The 24687-nt window shown below is 50.3% G+C and overlaps 1 protein-coding gene across 1 annotated transcript in view; it reads right to left on the bottom strand.

Moving 5' to 3' along the window:
* BHMG1 (basic helix-loop-helix and HMG-box containing 1) overlaps positions 1-24687 on the bottom strand; it is a 474014-nt gene that overhangs the window by 432360 nt on the left and 16967 nt on the right. Inside the window, 3 exon segments of the mRNA XM_030219977.1 lie at positions 10306-10396; positions 17888-17907; positions 24280-24424. Of these exon segments, the coding sequence (XP_030075837.1) occupies positions 10306-10396; positions 17888-17907; positions 24280-24424 (256 nt within the window).

Genomic DNA, 24687 nt, shown 5'->3' with positions numbered 1-24687 from the left:
AAAGGTATCATCCCTGAGTTACCCCCGTTTACACGGATACAGGCTTTAGGGGAGCTGTAGAATGCCTGGATCCATCCACGGAACTGCGGTCCTATCCCAAAGGTCTCCATCACCTTGTACATGAATGGCCAATGCACTCGATCGAAGGCCTTTTCAGCGTCCAAGCTAAGAAGGCAAAGAGGCCTCCTCATTCTCCTAGCCAGGTACATTAAATCGACCACTCGCCTAGTATTATCAGTAGCTTTTCTATAGGGGACAAATCCCACCTGATCAGGGTGGATAATAGCTGGGAGCAAAGGTGCCAATCGATTAGCCAGGACTTTAGCTAGAATTTTGACATCAGCGTTTAAGACGGATATAGGGCGAAAGGACCCGCATTCCTTGTGATCTTTATTTGGCTTGGGCAATACCGCAATCCACGCTTCCAACATGGAGGTGGGCAATGACTCCCCTTTCCCAATTAAGTTAAATAAGTCGGCTAAGAGTGGGGCTAATTCGATGGTATATTTCTTATAGAATTCGTTAGGGAAACCGTCTAACCCTGGTGATTTACATGAGGGTAGGTGTTGGATGGCTTTTTGTACCTCTACCGGAGTAACCGGCGCATCTAGGGCTGCCCTTTGCTGACTGGTTATGGAGGCCAATTCGCTCTCCGCCAGGTAATCCAAGATAGTATCTTCAGGTGGGTTCGTCTCCTGCTCGTATAGTTCCTGATAAAATTCACTAAAGCGCCTCCGTATGGCCTCAGATGTATTCAGCAACTCGCCTTTCGAGTCCCTAATGTGGGTGACCGTTCGGTCCACTCGTTGCCTGCGCAGCTTTATAGCCAGGAGGCGGCCTGCCTTGTTAGTAAACTCGTATGATCGAACTTTATTTCTGGATTGTAGCCAACTTAGCTGTTCTGAGTAAATAGAGTCCAGCTGGAGCCTGTCCACGCAGCTCCTCCAAAACAGCAGGGGAGCCACTTAGTTTGTGCTGTGCCTCCAGGATCCTAATCCTTTCCAGGCACTGCGCCAGCTGGGCCCTACGAACCCTCGCTCGCCTACTAGCTATCTGTATAAAGTAGCCTCTTGAGACTGCCTTCATAGCATCCCACACCACACTAAGGGGAGGACCCGATTCCATGTTTAGCTCCAAGTACTCTTTCAGGACCTTCCTACAACCCTCCACCACTTCCCCCTCCAGTAATAGATCTGTGTTAAGTGTCCATCTTTGGTCTTTGACCTCTGCTCTGATAGTCGGCAGGGTTACCCAAACTGGGGCATGGTCTGAGATTGTTATGCTGCCAATTTCTGCTTTCGGGCCCCTCTCTGCTAATGTGATGTCAAGGAAGAGGTAATCGATCCGGGAGTATGTTTTATGTACAGGAGAGAAAAAAGTGTAGTCCCTAGTTGTCATATGACTTAGTCTCCAAACATCCAGGGCCCCCAGTGAGTGAACCATAGACCCCAGCGCCACTGAGTCTCTAGATATCGGGTGCTGAGGTCTCCCGGATCTGTCCAACACAGAATCCATAACTTCGTTAAAGTCACCCCCCATAATCAAAGAACCCCGGATAAATGTAGCTAGTATGTTTTTCACTTTAGTGTAGAAGGTCCCCTGATGCTCATTTGGGGCGTATATCGATGCAAGCGTGAGGTCTACCTGATCCAGAACAATTTGCAAGAGCAAAAAACGACCTCCCGGGTCTCGCCTAATTCTCATTATTTGGGCCGATATTGATTTATGGAACAAAACTGCCACCCCACGTTTTCTAGAGTCGTCGGCAGAGGAAGCAAAGAAGGCGCTTGGGTATTCTGGGTGAGTTAACAGTCGCTCATGTGCCCTGCGGAAATGAGTCTCCTGCACTAATACAATGTGCGGCTTCAGCAACTGCAGCTCTTTGAAAAATTTCTGCCTTTTCTGAGGCATGTTCAGCCCCTTAACATTATATGATAAAATTTTTAAGTCTGTACTCATTCCTGGGATGTTACATCAGCTGTGCTTCCCACTAGGTGGGATCCATCCACTTCATGTCTTTGTGATATCCAGTACCAGTTGTGCCCCCAACTCTCCCCAGTCCTCCTTCCCCCCATCGATACCCCCCCCCCTTCCCTTACCCACCTCATCCCCCCCTGTCTAACACCAACTAGAGGGCTCAAGTCCCAATAGTGGGAGATGAGGAAGTGATACACCAGCATCCAGGCGACCCAGCCCCCCCGCCCCTCCCCGAAGTTCCCTATGTCATCACCAGGGTCAAGAACCCAGATTGGGCAACCATAGCCACCCATCCACATATTCGGTCCCTGCCCGCCATCAGTCACATTAAACTTTCCCTCTTCACAATCTCTTATAGCTATATAGCATCGTACACAGAGTGTCCCACAGCCTTAATTGCCATTTCATCTATTAATTAAAGAATTAAAGTTCACTTATGCAAGAGATGGCAATAATAAACAAAGAACAAAACATATTCAAACTTGAGACAGCGCGTAACGTTAGTTACTCTCTACATCATTACCAACCAGGAGATCAGTATCAGCCAGTGCTCCTCTGGCCAATTTTGGCTAAGTCCTTTGGTAGAGTGATTCCACCAGGTTACCGCTTCATTTCAAGTTTCTTCCACAGCCACTTTTCTTTTTGGAATATTCCTTTTAGGTGTGGCAGGGATCCTTTGCCACTTTTGGAGCTTAGTTTTCGTGGCTGGTGCTAGGGCGCCTGGTGGTTTGTTCGTCTGCACCAGGCCTGCCCCATGCAGTGATTTCCAAGCTTCTGTCATCGATGTAACTCTCAATTTGACACCCTGTAACGTGTAAATCAGGGAGAAAGGAAAGCCCCATCTGTATGTTATCTGCTCTTTGGCTAGAATGTCCAGAACTGGTTTCATAAGACGCCGTTGTTGCAGGGTGAACTGTGATAAGTCTTGATACACAGATATTTTAGACCCACCATATTCCAGGTTAGGCATTTTCCTGGCACAGTTGAGCAGTTGTTCCTTTATTTCATACCGGTGGAACCGGGTGATAATATCCCGTGCTCTATTTTCCTGCCGCTGACCCAAGGATCTATGCGCTCTATCGATCTCAATCTTAACCCTGCAGCCTCGGCCCCCAGCAAGCTGGCACACATTGTCTGTACAATCTGTATAACATCCTCTGTCTCTCCGCCCTCAGGAACTCCGCGGAATCTGAGGTTATTTCTCCTTCCCCTGTTTTCAAGATCATCAAGCTTATAGGTTAGATCTACAGTGGGGGAAATAAGTATTTGATCCCTTGCTGATTTTGTAAGTTTGCCCACTGACAAAGACATGAGCAGCCCATAATTGAAGGGTAGGTTATTGGTAACAGTGAGAGATAGCACATCACAAATTAAATCCGGAAAATCACATTGTGGAAAGTATATGAATTTATTTGCATTCTGCAGAGGGAAATAAGTATTTGATCCCTCTGGCAAACAAGACCTAATACTTGGTGGCAAAACCCTTGTTGGCAAGCACAGCGGTCAGACGTCTTCTGTAGTTGATGATGAGGTTTGCACACATGTCAGGAGGAATTTTGGTCCACTCCTCTTTGCAGATCATCTCTAAATCATTAAGAGTTCTGGGCTGTCGCTTGGCAACTCGCAGCTTCAGCTCCCTCCATAAGTTTTCAATGGGATTAAGGTCTGGTGACTGGCTAGGCCACTCCATGACCCTAATGTGCTTCTTCCTGAGCCACTCCTTTGTTGCCTTGGCTGTATGTTTTGGGTCATTGTCGTGCTGGAAGACCCAGCCACGACCCATTTTAAGGCCCTGGCGGAGGGAAGGAGGTTGTCACTCAGAATTGTACGGTACATGGCCCCATCCATTCTCCCATTGATGCGGTGAAGTAGTCCTGTGCCCTTAGCAGAGAAACACCCCCAAAACATAACATTTCCACCTCCATGCTTGACAGTGGGGACGGTGTTCTTTGGGTCATAGGCAGCATTTCTCTTCCTCCAAACACGGCGAGTTGAGTTCATGCCAAAGAGCTCAATTTTTGTCTCATCTGACCACAGCACCTTCTCCCAATCACTCTCGGCATCATCCAGGTGTTCACTGGCAAACTTCAGACGGGCCGTCACATGTGCCTTCCGGAGCAGGGGGACCTTGCGGGCACTGCAGGATTGCAATCCGTTATGTCGTAATGTGTTACCAATGGTTTTCGTGGTGACAGTGGTCCCAGCTGCCTTGAGATCATTGACAAGTTCCCCCCTTGTAGTTGTAGGCTGATTTCTAACCTTCCTCATGATCAAGGATACCCCACGAGGTGAGATTTTGCGTGGAGCCCCAGATCTTTGTCGATTGACAGTCATTTTGTACTTCTTCCATTTTCTTACTATGGCACCAACAGTTGTCTCCTTCTCGCCCAGCGTCTTACTGATGGTTTTGTAGCCCATTCCAGCCTTGTGCAGGTGTATGATCTTGTCCCTGACATCCTTAGACAGCTCCTTGCTCTTGGCCATTTTGTAGAGGTTAGAGTCTGACTGATTCACTGAGTCTGTGGACAGGTGTCTTTCATACAGGTGACCATTGCCGACAGCTGTCTGTCATGCAGGTAACGAGTTGATTTGGAGCATCTACCTGGTCTGTAGGGGCCAGATCTCTTACTGGTTGGTGGGGGATCAAATACTTATTTCCCTCTGCAGAATGCAAATAAATTCATATACTTTCCACAATGTGATTTTCCGGATTTAATTTGTGATGTGCTATCTCTCACTGTTACCAATAACCTACCCTTCAATTATGGGCTGCTCATGTCTTTGTCAGTGGGCAAACTTACAAAATCAGCAAGGGATCAAATACTTATTTCCCCCACTGTATGTGCTTTTGATCTAAGGCTTGGAGATGTGTCTCATGTGAATGTATGGACTCAGAATGCTCTTCCAGCTTAGTCTCTACCTCCTCAACTCTGTTCCCCAGCTCGCGGAGATCAGAGCTCAGCGTCTCCATTCTATCCAGAATCTCATCCCTCGACTTATTTATATCTGCTTGTATACCAGACAGTATCTGGCGAAGTTCGCCTGAGATTCCTTTTTTTGTATGCGGTTTCCGCGATTCCGCTAACGACAGCGCTGAGTCAGAGTCGGAGGGAGAGACCGGCGCCATTACCTCGTGGCGCTTCGCGGTTTTAGACGATCCGCCGCCTGCTGACTTCTCCTGCTCTTTAGCTCGCGCCGAAGACGCTTTACTCATCCTGCTTTCAATGTGGAACAACTAGGAACACTGCAGGCAGTACCAAAAAGGTTGGTGATAGCTTTTTATAGCTTTTGTAGTTATCGAGGAACGGGAGCTAGAACGCTAGGCAGCCATCAGTATCGGTGACGTCACTTCCCCCTCTACTCTTAGCCTTCTTTAGGGCCAGATCCACCACACCAGAGTCGTGAGGCAACTGAGTGCGCATGAGCTCTGGGTCCCCATGGATCCGATACTGGGATTTGATCTTCTTGGGAATGTGGGGATTAGTTAGAGGCTTGGTCCAGTTCGCCAGCAATGTCTTTTTTAGGACATGATGCATGGGTACTGTGGACACTTCCTTAGGTGGAGGAGGATAGTCCAAGAGCTCAAACATTTCAGCCCTGGGCTCATCCTCCACAACCACCGTGAAAGGGATGGCCGTAGACATCTCCCGGACAAAGGCCGCGAAAGACAGACTCTCGGGAGGAGAAAGCTGCCTTTCAGGGGAGGGAGTGGGATCAGAAGGAAGGCCATCAGACTCCTCGTCAGAGAAATATCTGATGTCCTCCTCCTCCTCCCACGAGGCCTCACCATCGGTATCAGACACAAGTTCACGAACCTGTGTCTGAAGCCGTGCCCGACTCGACTCCGTGGAAACATGGCCACGGTGGGAGCGTCGAGAGGTAGACTCCCTCGCCAGCACCGGCGAAGCTCCCTCCACCGACGTCGTCGGTGAGTCTTCCTGGGAGGCGGCCGCAGCCGGTACCGATGTCGGAGACCTCACCCCGGGCAAAGGGCCAGACGGCGCCTCACTCGACGGTACCGGAGGTGCAGGCACCCCCGGTACCAGAGGGGAAGGGCGCAACAGCTCTCCCAGGATCTCTGGGAGAACGGCCCGGAGACTCTCATGCAGAGCGGCTGTGGAGAAAGACATGGAAGCCGATGCAGACGTCGAGGTCAGAGTCTGTTCCGGGCGTGGAGGCGGTTCCAGGCTGTCCAAGGTGGAGCGCATCGAGGGTGAGCGGTCCTCCCGGTGCCGATGCCTAGTGGGTGCCGACTCCCTCGGCGACCCAGAGCTCTCGGTACCGATGCGGGAAGGAGACCGGTGTCGATGCTTCTTTGATTTCTTCAAACGAAGCATGTCACCGGAGCTTCCCGGTACCGACGAGGACGACGTAGAATCCAACCGTCTCTTCCTCGGGGCCGAGGCCGAAGAAGGTCGGTCTCAGGGGGGCTGTACCGCAGGAGCCCTCAGGGCAGGAGGAGACCCACCCGAAGGCTCACCGCCACCAGCAGGGGAATGGACAGCCCTCACCTGCACTCCAGTCGAAGCACCACCGTCTGACGACATCAGAAACAGCGGAGGTCCCGGTACCACCGACGCCGACGCAGCCTTCCGATGTCTCGGTATCGACGATGCAGAGAGTCGAAACCTCGATGCTGTCGATGCAGTCGATGCCGAGGTCGAAGACTTCGATGCTGTCAACGTCGATGCACTCGATGCCTCCGGTGCTGTTGTCGACGAAGAGCCCGAGAACAACACATTCCACTGGGCCAATCTCGCTACCTGAGACCTCTTCTATAAAAGAGCACAAAGACTACAGGCCTGCGGGCGGTGCCCAGCCCCCAGACACTGAAGACACGAAGCGTGCCTATCAGTGAGCGAGATTACCCGGGCGCACTGGGTGCACTTCTTGAAGCCGCTGGGAGACTTCGATGACATGGGCGGAAAAATCACGCCGGCAAAATCAAAATTCGCGATGGTGACGAAGGGCACCAAAAATAAGGGAGAGAGAAAAAACCCGTACTGAGGCCACAAAAAAGGCCTACCCCGAAAGCAAAAGGAAACTTACGCCGGGGAAACAAACTGGACACACGGGAAGGGACAAAGACCAAAGGTCTCTCTTTTTTTCTTTTTAGCGAAATCGCGAAGACACGCGAGGGTCAACTTGAGGGGCACGAAACGGCGGCAAAACACGACCGTCCCGAGCGCGGACAAAAGAAGACTGACGAACACGAGCCGGTTCGGGCGGGAAGACGGCCGCGCATGCACGGTGCGCATGGGCGCGCGAGAGCTAGCAAAGGCCTTTGCCAGTAAAGTTCCGATTGGAGGGGCTGCCGTGGACGTCACCCATCAGTGAGAACAAGCAGCCTGCTTGTCCTCGGAGAATGTTTCTTCACTCAACATGTAATTAAACTCTGGAGTTCGTTGCCAGAGAATGTGGTAAAGGCGGTTAGCTTAGCGAAGTTTAAAAAAGGTTTGGATGGCTTCCTAAAGGAAAAGTCCATAGACCGTTATTAAATGGACTTGGGGAAAATCCACTATTTCTGGGATAAGTAGTATAAAATGTTTTGTACGTTTGGGGGATTTTGTCAGGTATTTGTGATCTGGATTGGCCACTGTTGGAAACAGGATGCTGGACTTGATGGACCTTTGGTCTTTCCCAGTATGACAATACTTATGAACTTAAGACTTCCATCAGAATCCCATAGCGCCTCCAGATGCAGCTGCTTCGGCAAAAGTGGCTGAAGGACTGCCAGGGGCCCCTGAGAGGACGGGAGTTCTGAGGAAACCTGAGGCATCCCTGACCACTTTAACAGAAAAGCTTCTGTGCATTAAAAGCACAAATTCAGGGGAAAATGGAGCAGAGACTAGGTCAGCATCTTCTGCAACATCCCCCAATACCTCAGCTGACCCAGGAACGGAGTGCTGCTCAGCCAACGACTGCCCCGTTGGTACATCAAAGGACCACTATGAGGAAGAAAAAATGGTGCCAGCAGAAGCACACACCACTACCAGATCCAAAGTTCACACCAAAATCGGTTCCAAGTCCACCACAGTTTCACCCAGCACAAACCTCTCAGCTAACTCCAGAGCCACACACATATTTCACAGCTCCCAATGCTGCTCTCCAGTTCCCACTCCGGGAGCAGCACTTAACTGATGGATTAGACATGATGTTCCCCCGAAGGGCTGACCAGTCTGGGCCCCCCCCCCCCTCGCAGTACTCCATGCATCACATAGTGCCCTTCCACTTTTTTTTTTAAACACCTCAGCTGAAGGTTTTCTCTCTTTTTTTTTTTTTTAAAGAGAAGAAAGCTGAAGGCACCAAGATTCAGGGCCCAAGTGCCCCAGGAAATAGAGGGTGTCTCTGAGAGGAAGGAGAGGGAAGGACCCGGCCCCATCGGGTGTACCCTGGTAAGTCCCACACAGGGAGACCTCAACCCCAGATCCAGGCTACAGTACAACCCAGGGATAGGATACTAGCCAGATCAAGTCAAAGCTACAGAGGTATGACCCTCCACCTGCTAGATTGAGAGAACACTGAGGTTTAAGCTGCTGCATGTGACCACATATAGCAAGCCTCTGAAGTTCTCTATCTCCACCTGCTGACAGAGGGACATAACCCACAAATCTCTGGATTATTTGTGGGACGCTATGGAAAGTCTTTCCTGCTGGATCTGCCGCACCCCCTGTATCCTCAACTACATTTGTAAACTGAGAACAAGAATTAGGCTCATTGTCAGGCCCAAGGCACCCGAGGCGCCAAGAGTACAGGTCCATCATGGAAATCACCCCATTCTATTGGGTGGACCTTTTGAAGCCACCGTGGCCAAATTAAACTCCTCAACTGTGAACTGTAAAAAAAAGAGCAGCATTGAAATTGAGGTCAGTGCTCCAGCCTAAGCAGGTCTAGCAATTCACAAAAAAGAAAGGGAACTAAGAGACAAAAATACTAAAATAATTAAAGGGCAACAGAATAAAATAAAGAGGAAAGATATAATAATTGCGAAAGGGACAAAAATACTTACACGGGAAGACAGTGTTTAAGCAAAGAAATAATGTACTGAGAGAAGAACATGATGACGCATCCTCCCTGCTCTGCAGAAAAATGAAGAGTGAAGGACCCACGCTCGTGCGTTGGGTGGGAAGGCACCAAGGCACGTGTGGTGGGACACTGCTAGAAATTTCTACATTCATCTCACTTGTCAGCATCAGCACTGGGCTCCATCAGACGACACCCAGCTGTGAGAATACAACTGGCCTACTTGTCCTAGTAAAATGTAAGGTAGGCCCAAAGGGGCCTACAGGTGGAAGAGGGAGGCCATTGGAGGGGTCCAGAAGGAGCGACAGCTCCTGTTCAGGGAGGAAGGAGACAAATGGGACAACGCACAAATTTTTGGCTTCTACCAAAACCACATGGTCATTTTTGGTTTCCACCAAAAACATGGCCAAAGATTAAAGTAAACTTTCAGTTGAAACTGAAACCAGTCAGAAAAAGAATTTTAGGCCTGTTTCGGTACTGTAACCAAAACAAATTTGGTTAGCTTCTAAAATATCATCAAAAAGAAAAAAATAAAAGATGTAAAATGAAAATAACTAATTTTTGAAAAATAAACCTCAGCTGGTCATCAACACCTAGAAGTCAAATAAGCAAAAAAGAAATAAAACTTGTAAACTTTCAAAATAAAAACTTGAGATGACAGAAATGAAAAAAGCGGTCCATGTGAAAAACTGAAAATTTGAACATTAAGCAACAACACTAAAATGACAAAGGAAACAGTCACATCTTAGTGGCTCTGAATAAAAATAAAAACTGAGGAGGTCCTGTATGATGACACAAGGCAGGAACTTGTATGCATATGCAGTACCCTCTCTCAAGCGCTGCTGGAGACTATTTTCCCCTTTCAGACTTCATCAGATAATGAGGTTCATTTTCAAAGTACACAGACTTACAAAGTTACATAGCAACCTATGGATCTTTTAAAGTCTAAGTGCTTTAAAAATATACCTCCAAGTAACTTTGTAAGTCTATGTGCTTTGAAATGAACGCCAGTATTACCTATCTATGAGAAAATAATATCCTGCTTCTCCTCAGAGACCACTCGTTACAGATAAGCAACTTAGCTTATTATCCCTTTAGAGGACAATAATGAAAACTATTTCTGGTGTAAAACTGTGTTTTGCTGGGAACTGGGACATTTAATTACTGCTGTATCTGCCATGCATACTGTCACCCACAAATACATCACCACTCCAGCCATTCTTCTATTTACAACAATTTTCTGTTTGAGTGAATGTTGAAAGCAGTCCCCCCCCCCCCCCCCCCCCCCAGTCAAACCAACCATACCTTGGTGAATTTTCTGCTTATGGTTTGCAGTGGGACAGGCAGCAGTAGGGCTAGTTCCTTAAGTGTGTTTGTGTTCTTACAGCACATCTCTCTAGAAGGGGAAGAGAAAAAGAAAAAGCAAAGTAAGTATTCAATGCACTTGCCCGTAGTACATGACACCAAATCAGCATGCAAAGGCATCAACAGAATGCAATTAATAGCAAAAATGTATCATTATCAGTTGGGTCATTATTCAGCTGCCAGCAAATTTAAACCTGGATATTCCTGCCAGGCCTATCCAGGCACTGGCACTGATATATTGAATGTCATACCTGTTTTTATCTCATATTCTGATATGAATTATTTATTTACCTCTTATTTACTTGATATTTATGTACCTTAATTGAAACATTACTCTGTACTTCCCATTTCGTTAATGGCGATCGCTATTGCGGCATAATGTAAGCCACATTGAGCCTGCAAATAGGTGGGAAAATGTGGGATACAAATGCAGCAAATAAATAAATATCTAAGTCTTCAATGGCATCCAGATCTTTGGCAACATCTGGAAGTCATGCAAGCACTGAATACCGACTCTATCCATATAGCTAACTAGGGAGAGTTAGAAAAGACTGCCTTTTATGCAAATGTGCATGCCTGGTTAGCTATGCGAGCACTGGTACCAAATATTGCTGGTGCTCACAACTCCTGGCTCCTCCTCAACTCTGCCCTCAAACTGCCACAGCACTAACCGATGAGCACTGACCGGCTACGAGTTGAAAAAGACGGTCCGTGCGACGAAAGCCCTCAGTAACTGAGAGATATCGTTTAAGCACTCTCTTAACATCCAGAGTATGCAACCGTCTCTGCTCTTGCGCCCCTGAGGCCGATCCCAGAACTGGAAGAAAAATGGACTGGGACAGATGAAACCGAGACAATACCTTAGGCAAAAAGGAAGGAACAGGACGAAGCACTACTCGCTCCTTAGAAAATTCCAGAAAAGGAGCCCTACAGGAAAAAGCTTGCAACTCAGAGACCCTCCTAGATGAAGCAATAGCTACCAAAAACACTGTTTTAAGTGTCAAATCTTTCAAAGAGCATGCTTGCAATGGTTCAAATGGTGGCTTCGTCAGAGACGAAAGAACGAGATTAAGATCCCAAGATGGAAATAGCGATCTTACCGGAGGACGAAGAAGGCTGACTACCTTCAAAAAACGGACCACATCAGGAAGACTGGCGAAAGATTTTCCCCGAATCCGACCTCTGAAACAGGAAAGAGCTGCCACTTGCACCTTAAGAGAGGAAAGAGATAGCCCTTTATCAAAACCTCGTTTCAGAAAATCTAACATCTGAGGCACAGACGCCCGAAATGGAAGAATGCTAGACTCTGCACACCATGCCTCAAAAATTCTCCAAGTACGAATGTAGTTTAGAGAAGTGGAACGCCGACGAGACCAAAGCATGGTGGAAATCACTGATGCTGAAAAACCTCGTTTAGTTAAACGGGCTCATTCAAGAGCCAAGCCGTAAGACAAAATCGAGCCAGATCTGGATGTAGAATGGGCCCTCGTACCAGCAGAGCCCTGTGAACTGGGAGCCGAAGAGGACACGCCACCGACAGACATTGCAGATCCGCGTACCACGGTCGCCGAGGCCAGTCCAGTGCCACCAAAATTACCGGTCCTCCATGTTCCTCGATCTTTTGAAGGAGGCGACCTATGAGCGGCCAAGGAGGAAATGCGTATGGAAGGTCGAAGGGCCACTGCTGCAAGAGAGCATCTACCCCTGCTGCCCTTGCATCCCTTCGGCGACTGAAGAATTGAGGGACCTTCGAGTTGAGACTGGTGGCGAACAGATCTAGAACTGGAGTGCCCAAGCGGTCCACTATAAACTGGAACACCTGAGCACTGAGAGCCCATTCTCCCGGATCGAGAGTGTGACGGCTGAGAAAGTCGGCTTGAACGTTCTCCACTCCCGCTACATGCGATGCTGAAATGGTCGTGAGGTGAACCTCCGCCCAGGCAAGAAGACTCTCTGCCTCCCGACACAAGAGACGGCATTTCGTACCCCCATGACGGTTGACATAGGCTACTGCAGAGCTAACCGGATCGCTCTGGTCTCCAAAAAGTTGATTGATTGAGCTGCTTCCAGACGAGACCAGAGGCCCTGGGTCCACTTGCCCAAGCAATGCGCTCCCCAGCCGCGGAGACTGGCATCTGTCGTTAACGGTATCCACCGAGGAGATTCCAAAGGCATTCCCACTGTTAAGATTCTTCATCCGTAGCCACCAAAACAGAGAGCTGCGTTCCCGGTAGCAGAGAGGCAGACGCCTCAGTAGTGAATCGCTCTGAGAGGACCATCAGGAAAGAAGGGACCACTGAAGAGGTCTCATATGAAGCCTGGCCCAGGGCACTACCTCTATAGTGGCCGCCATGGACCCTAGAACCTGAAGATAATCTCGAGCACACAGACGCTGCTGCTGAAGAAAATCCCGTATCTGAGTCCGGAGCTTTACAATCCTGGCCTGCGGTAGAAAGACTCGACCGATGTTTGTGTCGAAGATGACTCCCAAATACTCCAGAGACTGAGATGGAACTAACCGACTCTTACCACCCAACCTAGAGACTGCAAGAACTGCATCACTCGACCTGTGACTTGACAACTCTCTTGATAAAACTTCGCTCTGATTAACCAATCGTCTAGGTATGGATGAACAAGAATTTCCTCCTTTATGAGGGCCGCGGCCACCACGACCATAACTTTGGTAAAGGTGTGTGGGGCCGTCGCAAGACCGAAGGGTAAAGCGCGAAACTGGAAATGTTGCCCTAGAATTGCAAAGCGCAAGAATTTGTGATGTGCCGGACGAATAGGAATATGCAAATAGGCCTCTGTGAGATCTAAGGCTGTCAAATACTCTCCCTGGCGGACAGCCACTATGACTGATCGCAGGGTCTCCATGCGAAAGCTTGTGACTCTGAGAACTCGATTGACCGCTTTGAGATCCAAAATAGGGCGAAAAGAGTCTTCCTTATTGGGAACTACAAAATAAATGGAATACCGGCCTTGCCTGTACTCGGAAGGAGGGACTGGACAGATAGTCTTGAGATCTAGAAGCCTCTGTAGAGTGTCCCGAACAGCCCTCGCCTTGAGAGGAGAGCGACAGGGAGACTCCAGAAAGGCGTCTGAAATAGGCCTTGCGAACTCTAAGGCATAACATCTCGAATGACCTCCAAAACCCACTGATCTGAAATGATGTGGGCCCACCTCTGATAGAACTGAGAAAGACGAGCTCCGACAGGGACCAGAGGAGAGGCCCTCGCACCTTCATTGGGCAGGATGGGTCTGGGCTCTAAAACCTGGATTGGAGAAACCCACTCCTCTGCGAGAACCCCGAAAGGACTGAGCCCTATTGTAAAAACGAGACCTGTGAGGTTGAAAACCCCTACCAGCCTGCAACCTACGGAAAACTCTCCCTGAACCTCTACCAAACAAAGAACCTCTTCCGGACAGCCGAGGCCTATCTTGCGGTAGGCAAGGAACCTTAGCCTCTCCTAAAGAATTAACCAGTTTATCTAATTCCTCTCCAAACAAGAAGGAACCTTTAAACGGAAACTTACTCAACTTTGATTTGGAGGCCGCGTCCGCCGACCAGCCTTTCAACCACAGAGATCGGCGAGCAGCGACTCCCAAAGCCAAAGACTTAGAAGATGCTCACAGCAAATCATACAGGGCATCAGCCAAAAATGTCGCCCCCGTCTCTATCCTAGCCACATCAACATCGATAGCTTGAAGATCATCCGTAGACCTGTCCAGGACTCTCTCCGCCCAACGAAAACAGGCTCTAGCCACTAAAGAACCACAAATGGCAGCTTGCACTGCTAAGGAAGAAACATCAAAACTATTCCTGAGCAGAGAATCTAACCTTCTGTCCTGAACATCCCGAAGAGCCGCTCCGCCGTCCACTGGGACCATATTACGTTTCATAACCGTCAACACCACTGCATCTACTACCGGCACCTTAAGCTTAGCTCTATCCTCCTCTGGAATCTGATAGAGACGAGACATAGACCTGGTCGGCCGAAAAGCCGTATCTGGAACCTCCCATTGCGCTTTAATAACATCCCAAATATCCTGATGCATGGGAAAAGTTTTTGCTGCGGATCTAGACCCCTTAATCAAGAAGTCTACCTTACGGTCTGAGCAGGTGACGGAAGATCTTCAAAGTTCAAAGTAGAGGAGACCATAGAAATGAGCTCCTGCAAGTCATCTTTGTGAAAGATTCTAGCCACTGAAGGATCCTCCCCCTGGGCAAAAGCTGCAGCCTCAGGATCTGAATAGGAAAAATTAGGATCATTCCAGACATTTTCTTCCAATTCCTGCTCCTCCTCTAAAAAGAGCATTTCTTGATCCTGTTGCGACCACAAATCCAATTGCAAATCACTTTCTCTAAGTTTTTTTAGCAGGAGGAATAGAACTAAGAACTTCCCCTGAGACTCTTGCTCCTGAACCGTCTTTATGCATAAGAAAAGCCTGGTACATCTGGAGAACGAACTCAGGAGGAAAACCCCCTGCCTGAGCGGTTCCAGACTGTACCAAAGGCTCTGTAACAGGATCCCCCGGAGTGGCCTAGTGGTTAGGGTGGTGGACTTTGGTCCTGGGGAACTGAGGAACTGAGTTTGATTCCCACTTCAGGCACAGGCAGCTCCTTGTGACTCTTGGCAAGTCACTTAACCCTCCATTGCCTGCCGCTTGAGCCTGCCATGAGTGGGAAAAAGCGCGGGATACAAATGTAACAAAAATAAAATTAAAAAAATATCCAGGGTACGAGAACCCGTGAGCTCATGCGACGGCGGAGCAACATTCAAAATGGCCGCCGTTCGTGCCACTTTTGATGTGCCAGCCGGCGGAGGTGCGCCTGACCCCTCTGCAACTAGTGAAGCGGGCCGCAACGGCGAAGAAACAGGAGCGGCAAAAGTAGATGCCGAAACGGAAGAGCCAGTCCGGAAGCAACATCTAGTGCCGTACAAAATATACAGGCGCCGTAGGTGCCAATCCCCCGGCGCTGACAGACCACACAACGCTTAAGTTTTTCTGTCATGTCAGAGACACGAGTGCACGCACCGTAGCGATTCGCGCCTTTAATATTAGCTAAAGTAAGACTCACGAAAAACAGAAAGCGCCAAAAAATAAAAGATATTTCCCCAGTCAGACGAAGAGAACCAAAAAGCAAGAGCTGAAAAACCGATGCATCTCTTTTTTTTTTTTTTTTAAACAGAAAAAAACAGCTGAGCTGCTAATAACACCCGACTATAACACCCCTGAGGCTGACACACTGAACAAAGAAATAACATGCCTCTAAAGAATTCCTGTGGCACAGAATAAAGAACACAGAGAGATATTCAAAAAGCTTAGAAAGAGAGACTAATGGGCTCACTTCCTACCTGCTGGGAGAAAATACTGAGGCTAGGGTCACGTGACCAGGGCTCCTATTGGCTCACTAGAGACAGAGTTTTTTCTCAGTCTCCAACCTGCTGGAAGGCGAGCACAACCCATCAGTCCAATCCTGGGCCGGTCCGGAAGAATGCTAAGGAATTAGTCTTTACCTGAAAATTTTCTTTCCATTAGTCTCAACAGATTAATACAGAGACTAGAAGGTTAAGTCTCTCTACCAGCAAGTGGACATAGCGAGAACTTCAGAGGTTTGGTATATGTGGTCATGTGCAGCAGCCAGAACCTCAGTATTGTTGTAAACAAAGCAGTGGAAGAAACCTAAAAACCATAGAATATTCCTCTCATCTCTATAAAAGCCATGCAGGCCTCTCAACCACTCCTGCGGGAGAAAAACGCCTAAGGCACCACTTGCTACCAACATAGGTAAGTCTTTTTTTTCTTTCTGGTGAAAAAAAATCAAATGCTGGAACTGAACAAGGTACAACAGAAAGCAACACCACATGAATAAGCAGAAAACAGGGTGAGCCTCTGGATTGATCTGGTGGGATTAATGGAAGGTAAAATTATGTTTTACCCGATTAATTTTCTTTCCATTAGTCCCTCAGATCAATCCAGAGACTTGTGGGTTATGTCCCTCCACTAGCAGGTTAGATAGAGAGAACACCGAAGTTCGCCCACAAGAGGGCATGTGCAGCCAGCCTCACTTCAGTATACGATACCAAAGCAGTAAGAAATCATTTGAACCATAGTTCACACTCCTGCCTCTCAAAAAGAGCAAATAATCTGAAGGAAAACCCTCCAGCTGCTTCACAGTAACAACTGTTTTCCAAGAACTTGTTGAATCCAAACTTCCAGACCAACAGAAGAACACGAACCTAAACCACATGAACTATACCAAACTCTGCCATATATACATCATACAGAATCAGCTAATGCGCACCCCAGGGAGGGCCTCTGGATTGATCTGAGGGACTAATGGATAGAAAATTATCAGGTAAGACATAATTTTACCTTCCATAGCGTCCCCAGATCAATCCAGAGACTTGTGGGATGTACCAAAGCAGTCCTCAAGAAGGGTGGGACCGCATACTCCCTGAAGACAGCACCGAAGCGCTGAAAAACGCATCCTGACACGCCGCGACATAAAGGTAAAATTATGTATCATACCTGATAATTTTCTTTCCATTAATCATAGCTGATCAATCCATAGACTGGTGGGTTGTGTCCATCTACCAGCAGGTGGAGATAGAGAGCAAACTTTTGCCTCCCTATATGTGGTCATGTGCTGCCGGAAATTCCTCAGTATGTCGATATCAAAGCTCCATCCGCAGGACTCAGCACTTAGAGAATTACACCCACAAAGGGACACTCTGCCCAGCTCACCACCGCCGAAACAGGGGAGGGGAATTAACCCAGCTCATCCCCACACAAGTGGGGGAGGGGAATCCGTCCAGCTCATCCCCGCGGAGCGGGGGAGGGACACCACACCCGCCAATGCGGGGGGATCTGGCTTATCCTGCAACCGCAACCGCGGGAGGAGCTGACTGACCCTAACACCGCCGAAGCAGGAGGGGTACAAAACTGCCCTACTGCCGCACGAAGCGGGAGGGAGCGCCGGCAGAATTTAAGTCTCAATCCAGCCCCGTAAAACGGAGGGGAGAGGAATGCAGCAGCTCACTGTAACACAAATTCGTCTCAACTCTTGAAGAATCCAAGTGAAAAAAGAACTTGAACACGAAGTCCTCCTGAAGTAACTGAAGACTAAACTTGAACCTAAAATTCAACCAGAATATAAACAGTACAGATATCTGGGAGGGGCTATGGATTGATCAGCTATGATTAATGGAAAGAAAATTATCAGGTATGATACATAATTTTACCTTCCATATCATCATGCTGATCAATCCATAGACTGGTGGGATGTACCGAAGCAGTACTCACCCAGGGCAGGACATAGAAATCCCTGACCGCAACACTGAAGCTCCAAACCAGGCCTCCGCCCGAGCAGCCACAGTCAAGCGGTAATGCCTGGAAAAGGTATGGGCCGAAGCCCAAGTTGCCGCCTTGCAAATCTCTTCCAATGAGACGGACCCGGCCTCTGCCATCGAGGCCGCCTGAGCTCTAGTGGAGCCTTCAGCTGGATAGGCGGCACCTTCCCCGCGGCCACATAAGCCGCTGCAATGGCTTCCTTGACCCATCTTGCCACTGTAGGCTTAGCAGCCTGCAGACCCTTACGAGGACCTGCAAACAGGACAAACAGCTGATCCGATTTCCGGAAATCATTGGTCACTTCCAAGTATCTGATGATGACACGTCTCACATCCAGACATTTGAGAGCAGAGTATTCCTCTGGGTAGTCCTCCCTCCGAAAGGAAGGGAGACAGAGCTGCTGATTCACATGGAAGCGAGAAACAATCTTGGGCAGGAAGGAAGGCACTGTGCGAATAGTCACTCCTGCCTCAGTGAACTGCAGAAAAGGCTCTCGACATGAGAGTGCCTGGAGCTCGGAAACTCTTCTGGCTGAAGTGATAGCCACCAAAAAGACTGCTTTCAACGTCAGGTCTTTCAGAGATGCCCTCGACAAGGGTTCAAAAGGCGGCTTCTGCAATGCTCTTAGCACCAGGTTGAGATTCCACGCAGGCACCACTGAGTGCAGAGGAGGGCACAGGTGATTAACTCCCTTGAGAAAGCGCACGTCTGGCTGCGAAGCCAGGGAAACACCCTTCAGGCGACCCCTGAAGCAAGCCAGAGCCGCTACCTGGACTTTAAGGGAACTGAGCGACAGGCCTTTCTCCAGACCTTCTTGCAGGAACGCCAACACTGAAGAAATTGGAGCAGTGAAGGGAGAAAGTGAGCCTGCTTCACACCACGCTGCAAAGATACGCCAAACCCTCGCGTAAGCAGTAGAAGTAGAGCGCTTCCTCGCTCTCAGCATAGTGGCGATGACCTTGTCTGAGAAGCCCTTCTTTCTCAGACGCTGCCGCTCAATAGCCAGGCCGTAAGACCAAAGGAGGAGGGATCCTCCATCACCACGGGACCCTGATGTAACAGGCCCTGCTCCACTGGCAGCCGCAGAGGATCGTCGACTGAGAGCCTGATCAAGTCCGCATACCAGGGACGTCTGGGCCAATCCGGACCCACCAGGATTATCCAGCCCGGATGCTTTGCCACCCGGTCTAGCACCCTGCCCAGCATGGGCCAGGGCGGGAACACATAGAGAAGCTCTTGTGTCGGCCACTGTTGGAGAAGAGCATCTACTCCCAGGGATCGAGGGTCCCGTCCTCTGCTGAAAAAGCGCGGCACTTGGCAATTGGCCGATGACGCCATCAGATCTAGGCTCGGCTGGCCCCAGCGCTTCGTGATGTCCAAGAACGCCTGAGCAGATAGCTGCCACTCTCCGGGCTCCAAGGTATGGCGACTGAGAAAGTCCGCCTTGACATTCATGACTCCGGCAATGTGGGCCGCTGACAGCTGTTCCAGGTTCGCTTCCGCCCACTAGCATAGATTCATGGCCTCCTTGGCTAGAGGGGCGCTCTTGGTACCTCCCTGGCGGTTGACATAGGCCACAGCCGTGGCATTGTCCGACAGGACCCGTACTGGCTTCAACGCCAGTACCGGGATGAACTCCAAAAGCGCCAACCGAATGGCTCTGAGTTCCAGGAGGTTGATAGACCACTTTGCCTCTGCAGGAGACCAGAGCCCCTGCGCTGTCCTTCCCAAGCAGTGGGCTCCCCAGCCCGACAAAGAGGCGTCCGTCGTGACGACAATCCACTCCGGGTTCACCAGAGGCATTCCCGCAGACAACTTGTCTGTCTGCATCCACCAGCTCAGCGCCTTGCGCACTGCTGGGTCCAAGGGAAGGCGCACAGCATAATCCTCCAACATCGGAGTCCAGCGCTGCAGCAGAGAGTGTTGTAGTGGTCTCATATGAGCCCTGGCCCAGGGCACTACTTCCATCGTGGCCGTCATAGAGCCCAACAGCTGCACATAGTCCCAAGCCCGAAGAGGAGAGGCTACTAGGAACTGGTCCACCTGAGCCTGAAGTTTGACAATCCGATTGTCTGGCAGGAACACTCTGCCCACTTGGGTGTCGAATCGAACTCCCAGATACTCCAGGGACTGAGTCGGGCGCAGCTGGCTCTTCTCCCAGTTGATGATCCATCCCAGGGAGCTCAAAAGAGCAACTACCCAGTCCACAGCTTTGCCGCACTCTGCATAAGAGGGGGCTCGGATCAACCAGTCGTCCAGATAAGGATGGACTTGTACTCCTTCCTTTCGCAGGAAGGCCGCTATGACCACCATTACTTTGGAAAAGGTCCGCGGAGCAGTAGCCAACCCGAAAGGGAGGGCTCTGAACTGGAAGTGTCGTCCCAGGACTGCAAAACGCAGAAAGCGTTGATGAGGAGGCCAGATGGGAATATGCAGGTACGCTTCCTTGATGTCCAAGGAAGCCAAGAACTCTCCTGCCTTCACTGCCGCTATAACAGAGCGGAGAGTCTCCATGCGAAAGTGCCGCACTTTCAAGGCCCGATTGACCCCTTTGAGTCAAGGATAGGCCGGACAGAACCTCCTTTCTTTGGTACCACAAAGTAAATGGAGTAACGTCCCTTGCCAATCTGATTTTCTGGCACCGGAACGACCGCACCCAGGCGGATCAGGTTGTCCAAGGTCTGCTGCACTGTCACAGCTTTGACCGGAGACTTGCAGGGAGAGAGTACAAACCCGTCTCTTAAGGGTCGGCAGAACTCTAGCTTGTAGCCGTCTCTGATGACTTCCAGCACCCAAGCGTCTGAAGTTATTGTGGTCCACTCGCCCAGAAACGAGGACAGCCGTCCTCCAATCTGCACTGGGGCGTGGACCAAGGCCCCGTCATTGGGTACGAGACCCTGGGGGAGGACCGGAGGGAGCACCTCCGGGACGGCGGTCTCTGCGAAAGGAATGCTGCTTGGGGGAGAAATTCCTCTTGAAGGAAGAGGGGGCAGAGGAGCCCGACCTGCCCGGGCGGTACCGACGGGCTTCCTGAAACCGTCCTCTGGAGGTACCGGGGCGAGTACTAGCCCGAGCCCTGACCTCTGGTAACTTCCTGCCCTTAGACGTGCCGAGATCGGTCACGATTTTGTCCAGCTCGACCCCAAAGAGCAGCTTGCCTTTAAAAGGCAATCTAGCCAGGCGGGATTTAGAGGCGTGGTCAGCAGACCAATGCTTCAGCCAAAGCCACCGCCGCGCAGAGATTGTCTGAGCCATGCCTTTAGCTGAGGCCCTCCATCATACAGCAAGTCTGCCAAATAGGCTAAGCCCGATTCCAGGGCCGGCCAATCAGCCCTCAAGGAATGATCCGAGGGGGAAGCCCGCTGCACCATAGTCAGGCACGCCCTGGCCACATAGAAGCCGCAAACTGAGGCCTGCAAACTTAAAGCAGCCGCCTCAAAGGACGACCTTAAGGCCGCCTCCAATCTTCTGTCTTGGGCGTCCTTTAGGGCCGTGCCACCTTCCACCGGCAACGCCGTTTTCTTAGTCACCGCAGTGATTAAAGAATCCACGGTAGGCCACAGATAGGCCTCACGTTCACTTTCAGGCAAAGGATAGAGGCGGGACATAGCCCTAGCCACTTTAAGGCTCGCTTCCGGGACATCCCATTGAGCCGAAATTAAGGTGTGCATGGCATCATGCACGTGGAAGGTTCTAGGCGGGCGCTTCGTCCCCAGCATAATGGCAGAGCCAATAGGGGCTGAGGGAGAGACGTCCTCCGGAGAGGAAATCTTCAAAATGCCCATGGCCTGCACTAACAGGTTGGGCAAATCCTCTGAGCCAAAAAGCCGCGCTGCAGAGGGGTCATCTGCTCCAACCGAGCGGGGATCCGTCTCCTCCAAGGAATCCGCAAAGGACCGTTGGGAGAACTCAGATATGCTGCCCTCATCTACATCGGAGGAGACAAAGTCCTCCAAGGCCTGGGAATCAACCCGAGGGCGTTTACCTCCAGGGACCTCAACCTCTTTACCAGACGAGGGAGCAGGGGCAGCGTTTTGCATAAGGAAGGCCTGATGCAGCAGCAAAACAAACTCGGGGGAGAAACCCCCCAGACTGTGCACTTCCGCAGCCTGGGCTACAGCCCTAGACGCACCCTCAACCGACGCTCGCAAGAGCGGGGGAGAGACATGCTGCGCATCCAAGATGGCGTCCGGCGCGACACTCCGCGAAGGAGCCGCGCGGGAAGAACGGCGCTTAACTTTAGCCGCTTTTGTGCCGTCGCCCAAATTAAGGGCGTTCATGGCATTAATGTCTCCTACCTCAAGGGCGGCCCGAGAAGAAGCCGTCCGAGCCGCGTGGCCGGCCAAGATGGCGGAGGCGAGCAGCGGGGGATGGGCGTTTATGGCGGGAAAAACCGCCACGCCGGAGGAAGGACCGGGACACTCATCGGTCACGAAACTATCACCCAACAAGGGCGAATCAGACTTTAAGACCCCCGCATCCCCTCTAGAAGCGCCCAAGTGATCCGGGGAGCGACTCTTTGCGCCCTCGCCCTCCGACGCCATATGCCACGTGGAGATCAATCGGGGAACCCCCCTGCCCGCTATAAAAAGGTAAAAATTACCTGCTTTCCGCTCCGAGCTGTAACAACCTGGTGTCCCAGTGAGTAGCTGCAATAAACGTTTAAATAAACGTCGAAATAAACGCCTTTAAGGACGTTCAAAATTTTTTTTTTTTTTTTTTTTTTTTTAACGGAGCCAGCGGGAGGGGGGAGAAAAGGAGGGACCTGGCGCCACCAGGTTTGCACTTGCTCAAGAAGAGCCCTCAACCCCAGGCACTCAACAAAACCTAAAAATTAGGCTTGGAGGCCTAGCCAGAGCTGCTGCTGTGTGTGACCACCACCTGCTGAGATAGAGAACATACTGAGGAATTTCTGGCAGCACATGACCACATATAGGGAGGCAAAAGTTTGCTCTCTATCTCCACCTGCTGGTAGATGGACACAACCCACCAGTCTATGGATTGATCAGCATGATGATATGGAAGTCGGTAATGTCTAGCAAAAGTGTGTACCGAGGCCCAAGTAGCCGCTCTAGAAATCTCGTCCAACGGCACCAGCGGGTATTCCACAATGGACGTGGCCTGAGCTCTAGTCGAACGCGCGCAAATCTGAAGAGGAATCGGCTTCCCCGTGGAAGATACACAGAGCCGATCGCTTCCCGTAGCCATCGAGCGATCGTAGCCTTAGAAGCTATCTGTCCCTTTTGTGTATCCCGCAAACAGGACAAAGAGCTGAACTGACTTCCGGAAGGAATTAGTAACCTCTAAATATGCAAGAAGAGCCCTTTGACATCCAAACAACGCAACTGGCGAAAATCCTCCGGGTAATCTTCCTGCTTGAAGGTTGGTAAATGCACTTCCTGATGAAAGGTGAAAATGCAAAATCACCTTTGGCAGAAACGACGGAACTGTACGGACCAAGACTCCAGCTTCCGAAAAACACAGAAAGGGATCCCTGCACGACAGAGTCTGCAGCTCCGATACCCTTCTGGCCGAAGCCATGGCCACCAAAACCACCGTCTTCAACATGAGATCCTTCAAAGATGTCTTACTCAGAGGCTCAAATGGGGCCCACTGTAATGCCCTCAGTACTAGGTTCAAACTCCATTCCAGTACCACCAGCATCTGAGGGGGTCGAACATGACTAACGCCCCGGAGAAAACGAACCACATCCGGAAGAGCGGCCAACGATCGACCACCTAACTGGCCTCAGAAACAGGCCAATGCTGCCACCTGTACCTTAGGAGAGTTCAAAGAGAGGGCTTTTCTCAAGCCCCTTTTGCAAGAAGGCTAAGATGGACGCGAGAGGAGCAGACTCCGGCAAAATGGCTCAGGACGAGCACCAAGCAACAAAAGTTCGCCAGACTCTAGCGTACGCTGAAGAAGTAGATCGCTTGCACGCTTGCAGCATCGTCCCAATCACCGAATCCAAAAACCATCTGCGTCTGAGCTGCGACCGCTCAATAGCCAAGCCGTAAGACCAAACAGAATGGAATCCTGCATGATCACTGACCCCTGAATCAGAAGATCGGGAACGTCCAACAGACGCACCAAATCTGCATACCAAGGACGCCTGGACCAATCCGGAGCCACCAGAATGACCACTCCTGAATGCTGCGCGATCCTGCCGATCACCCGACCGAGCATGGGCCATGGAGGAAAGACATACAGGAGATCCTGCGGCCACCTTTGCAATAGCGCAACTATTCCTTTGGACCCGAATTCCCTGCCCCTGCTGAAAAAGCGAGGCACTTTGGCATTGGAATAACGGGCCATTAGATCCAGTACTGGCATCCCCCAACGAGATGTGATCCGGTCTAACACTACTGGAGAGAGCTCCCACTCCCCCACATTCAACTATTTCCGGCTGAGGAAATTCGCCTGCACATTCAGGACTCCCGCGATGAGAGCCGCTGACAGAATAAATAGCCACGTTTCCGCCCAGCGGCAAAAGGCAAGCGCCTCCGTTGACAACTGAGCGCTCCAAGTGCCCCCTTGACGATTGACATAAGCTACCGCTGTCACATTGTCGCAAAGGGCTCGTACCGACTGGTTCAGCACCAAAGTCTCAAAGGCTTGCAGTGCCAGCCGAATTGCCTGCAATTCCAGAAGACTGATTGACAACCGAGCCTCCGATGGACTCTGATAAAGCAGGTTGGAACTACAAAACAAAGGGAACAAATTCCCATTCCCCAATTGCAACTGGGGACAGACTCGACTGAGCCTAAAGGAAGAAATGTTGGCAAGAACTGCCTGACAGCGTCTGAGCTTGCATGTAGACTCCAAGAAAAATCTGTAGTGAAGTCCAGGTTGTAACTGTGCAATAGAAAAACTAAGACACATCTGAGCTGAGGTAATCTTGGTCCACTCCTCCTGAAACAAGCACAGGAGTCCTGCCTGAGGAGTGAACTGAGACTCCAGCAT

This window comes from Microcaecilia unicolor, chromosome 11 (genome assembly GCF_901765095.1).
Source record: "Microcaecilia unicolor chromosome 11, aMicUni1.1, whole genome shotgun sequence".
Classification (NCBI taxonomy): Eukaryota; Metazoa; Chordata; class Amphibia; order Gymnophiona; family Siphonopidae; genus Microcaecilia; species Microcaecilia unicolor.
This window is presented reverse-complemented; position numbering and strand designations above follow the sequence as displayed.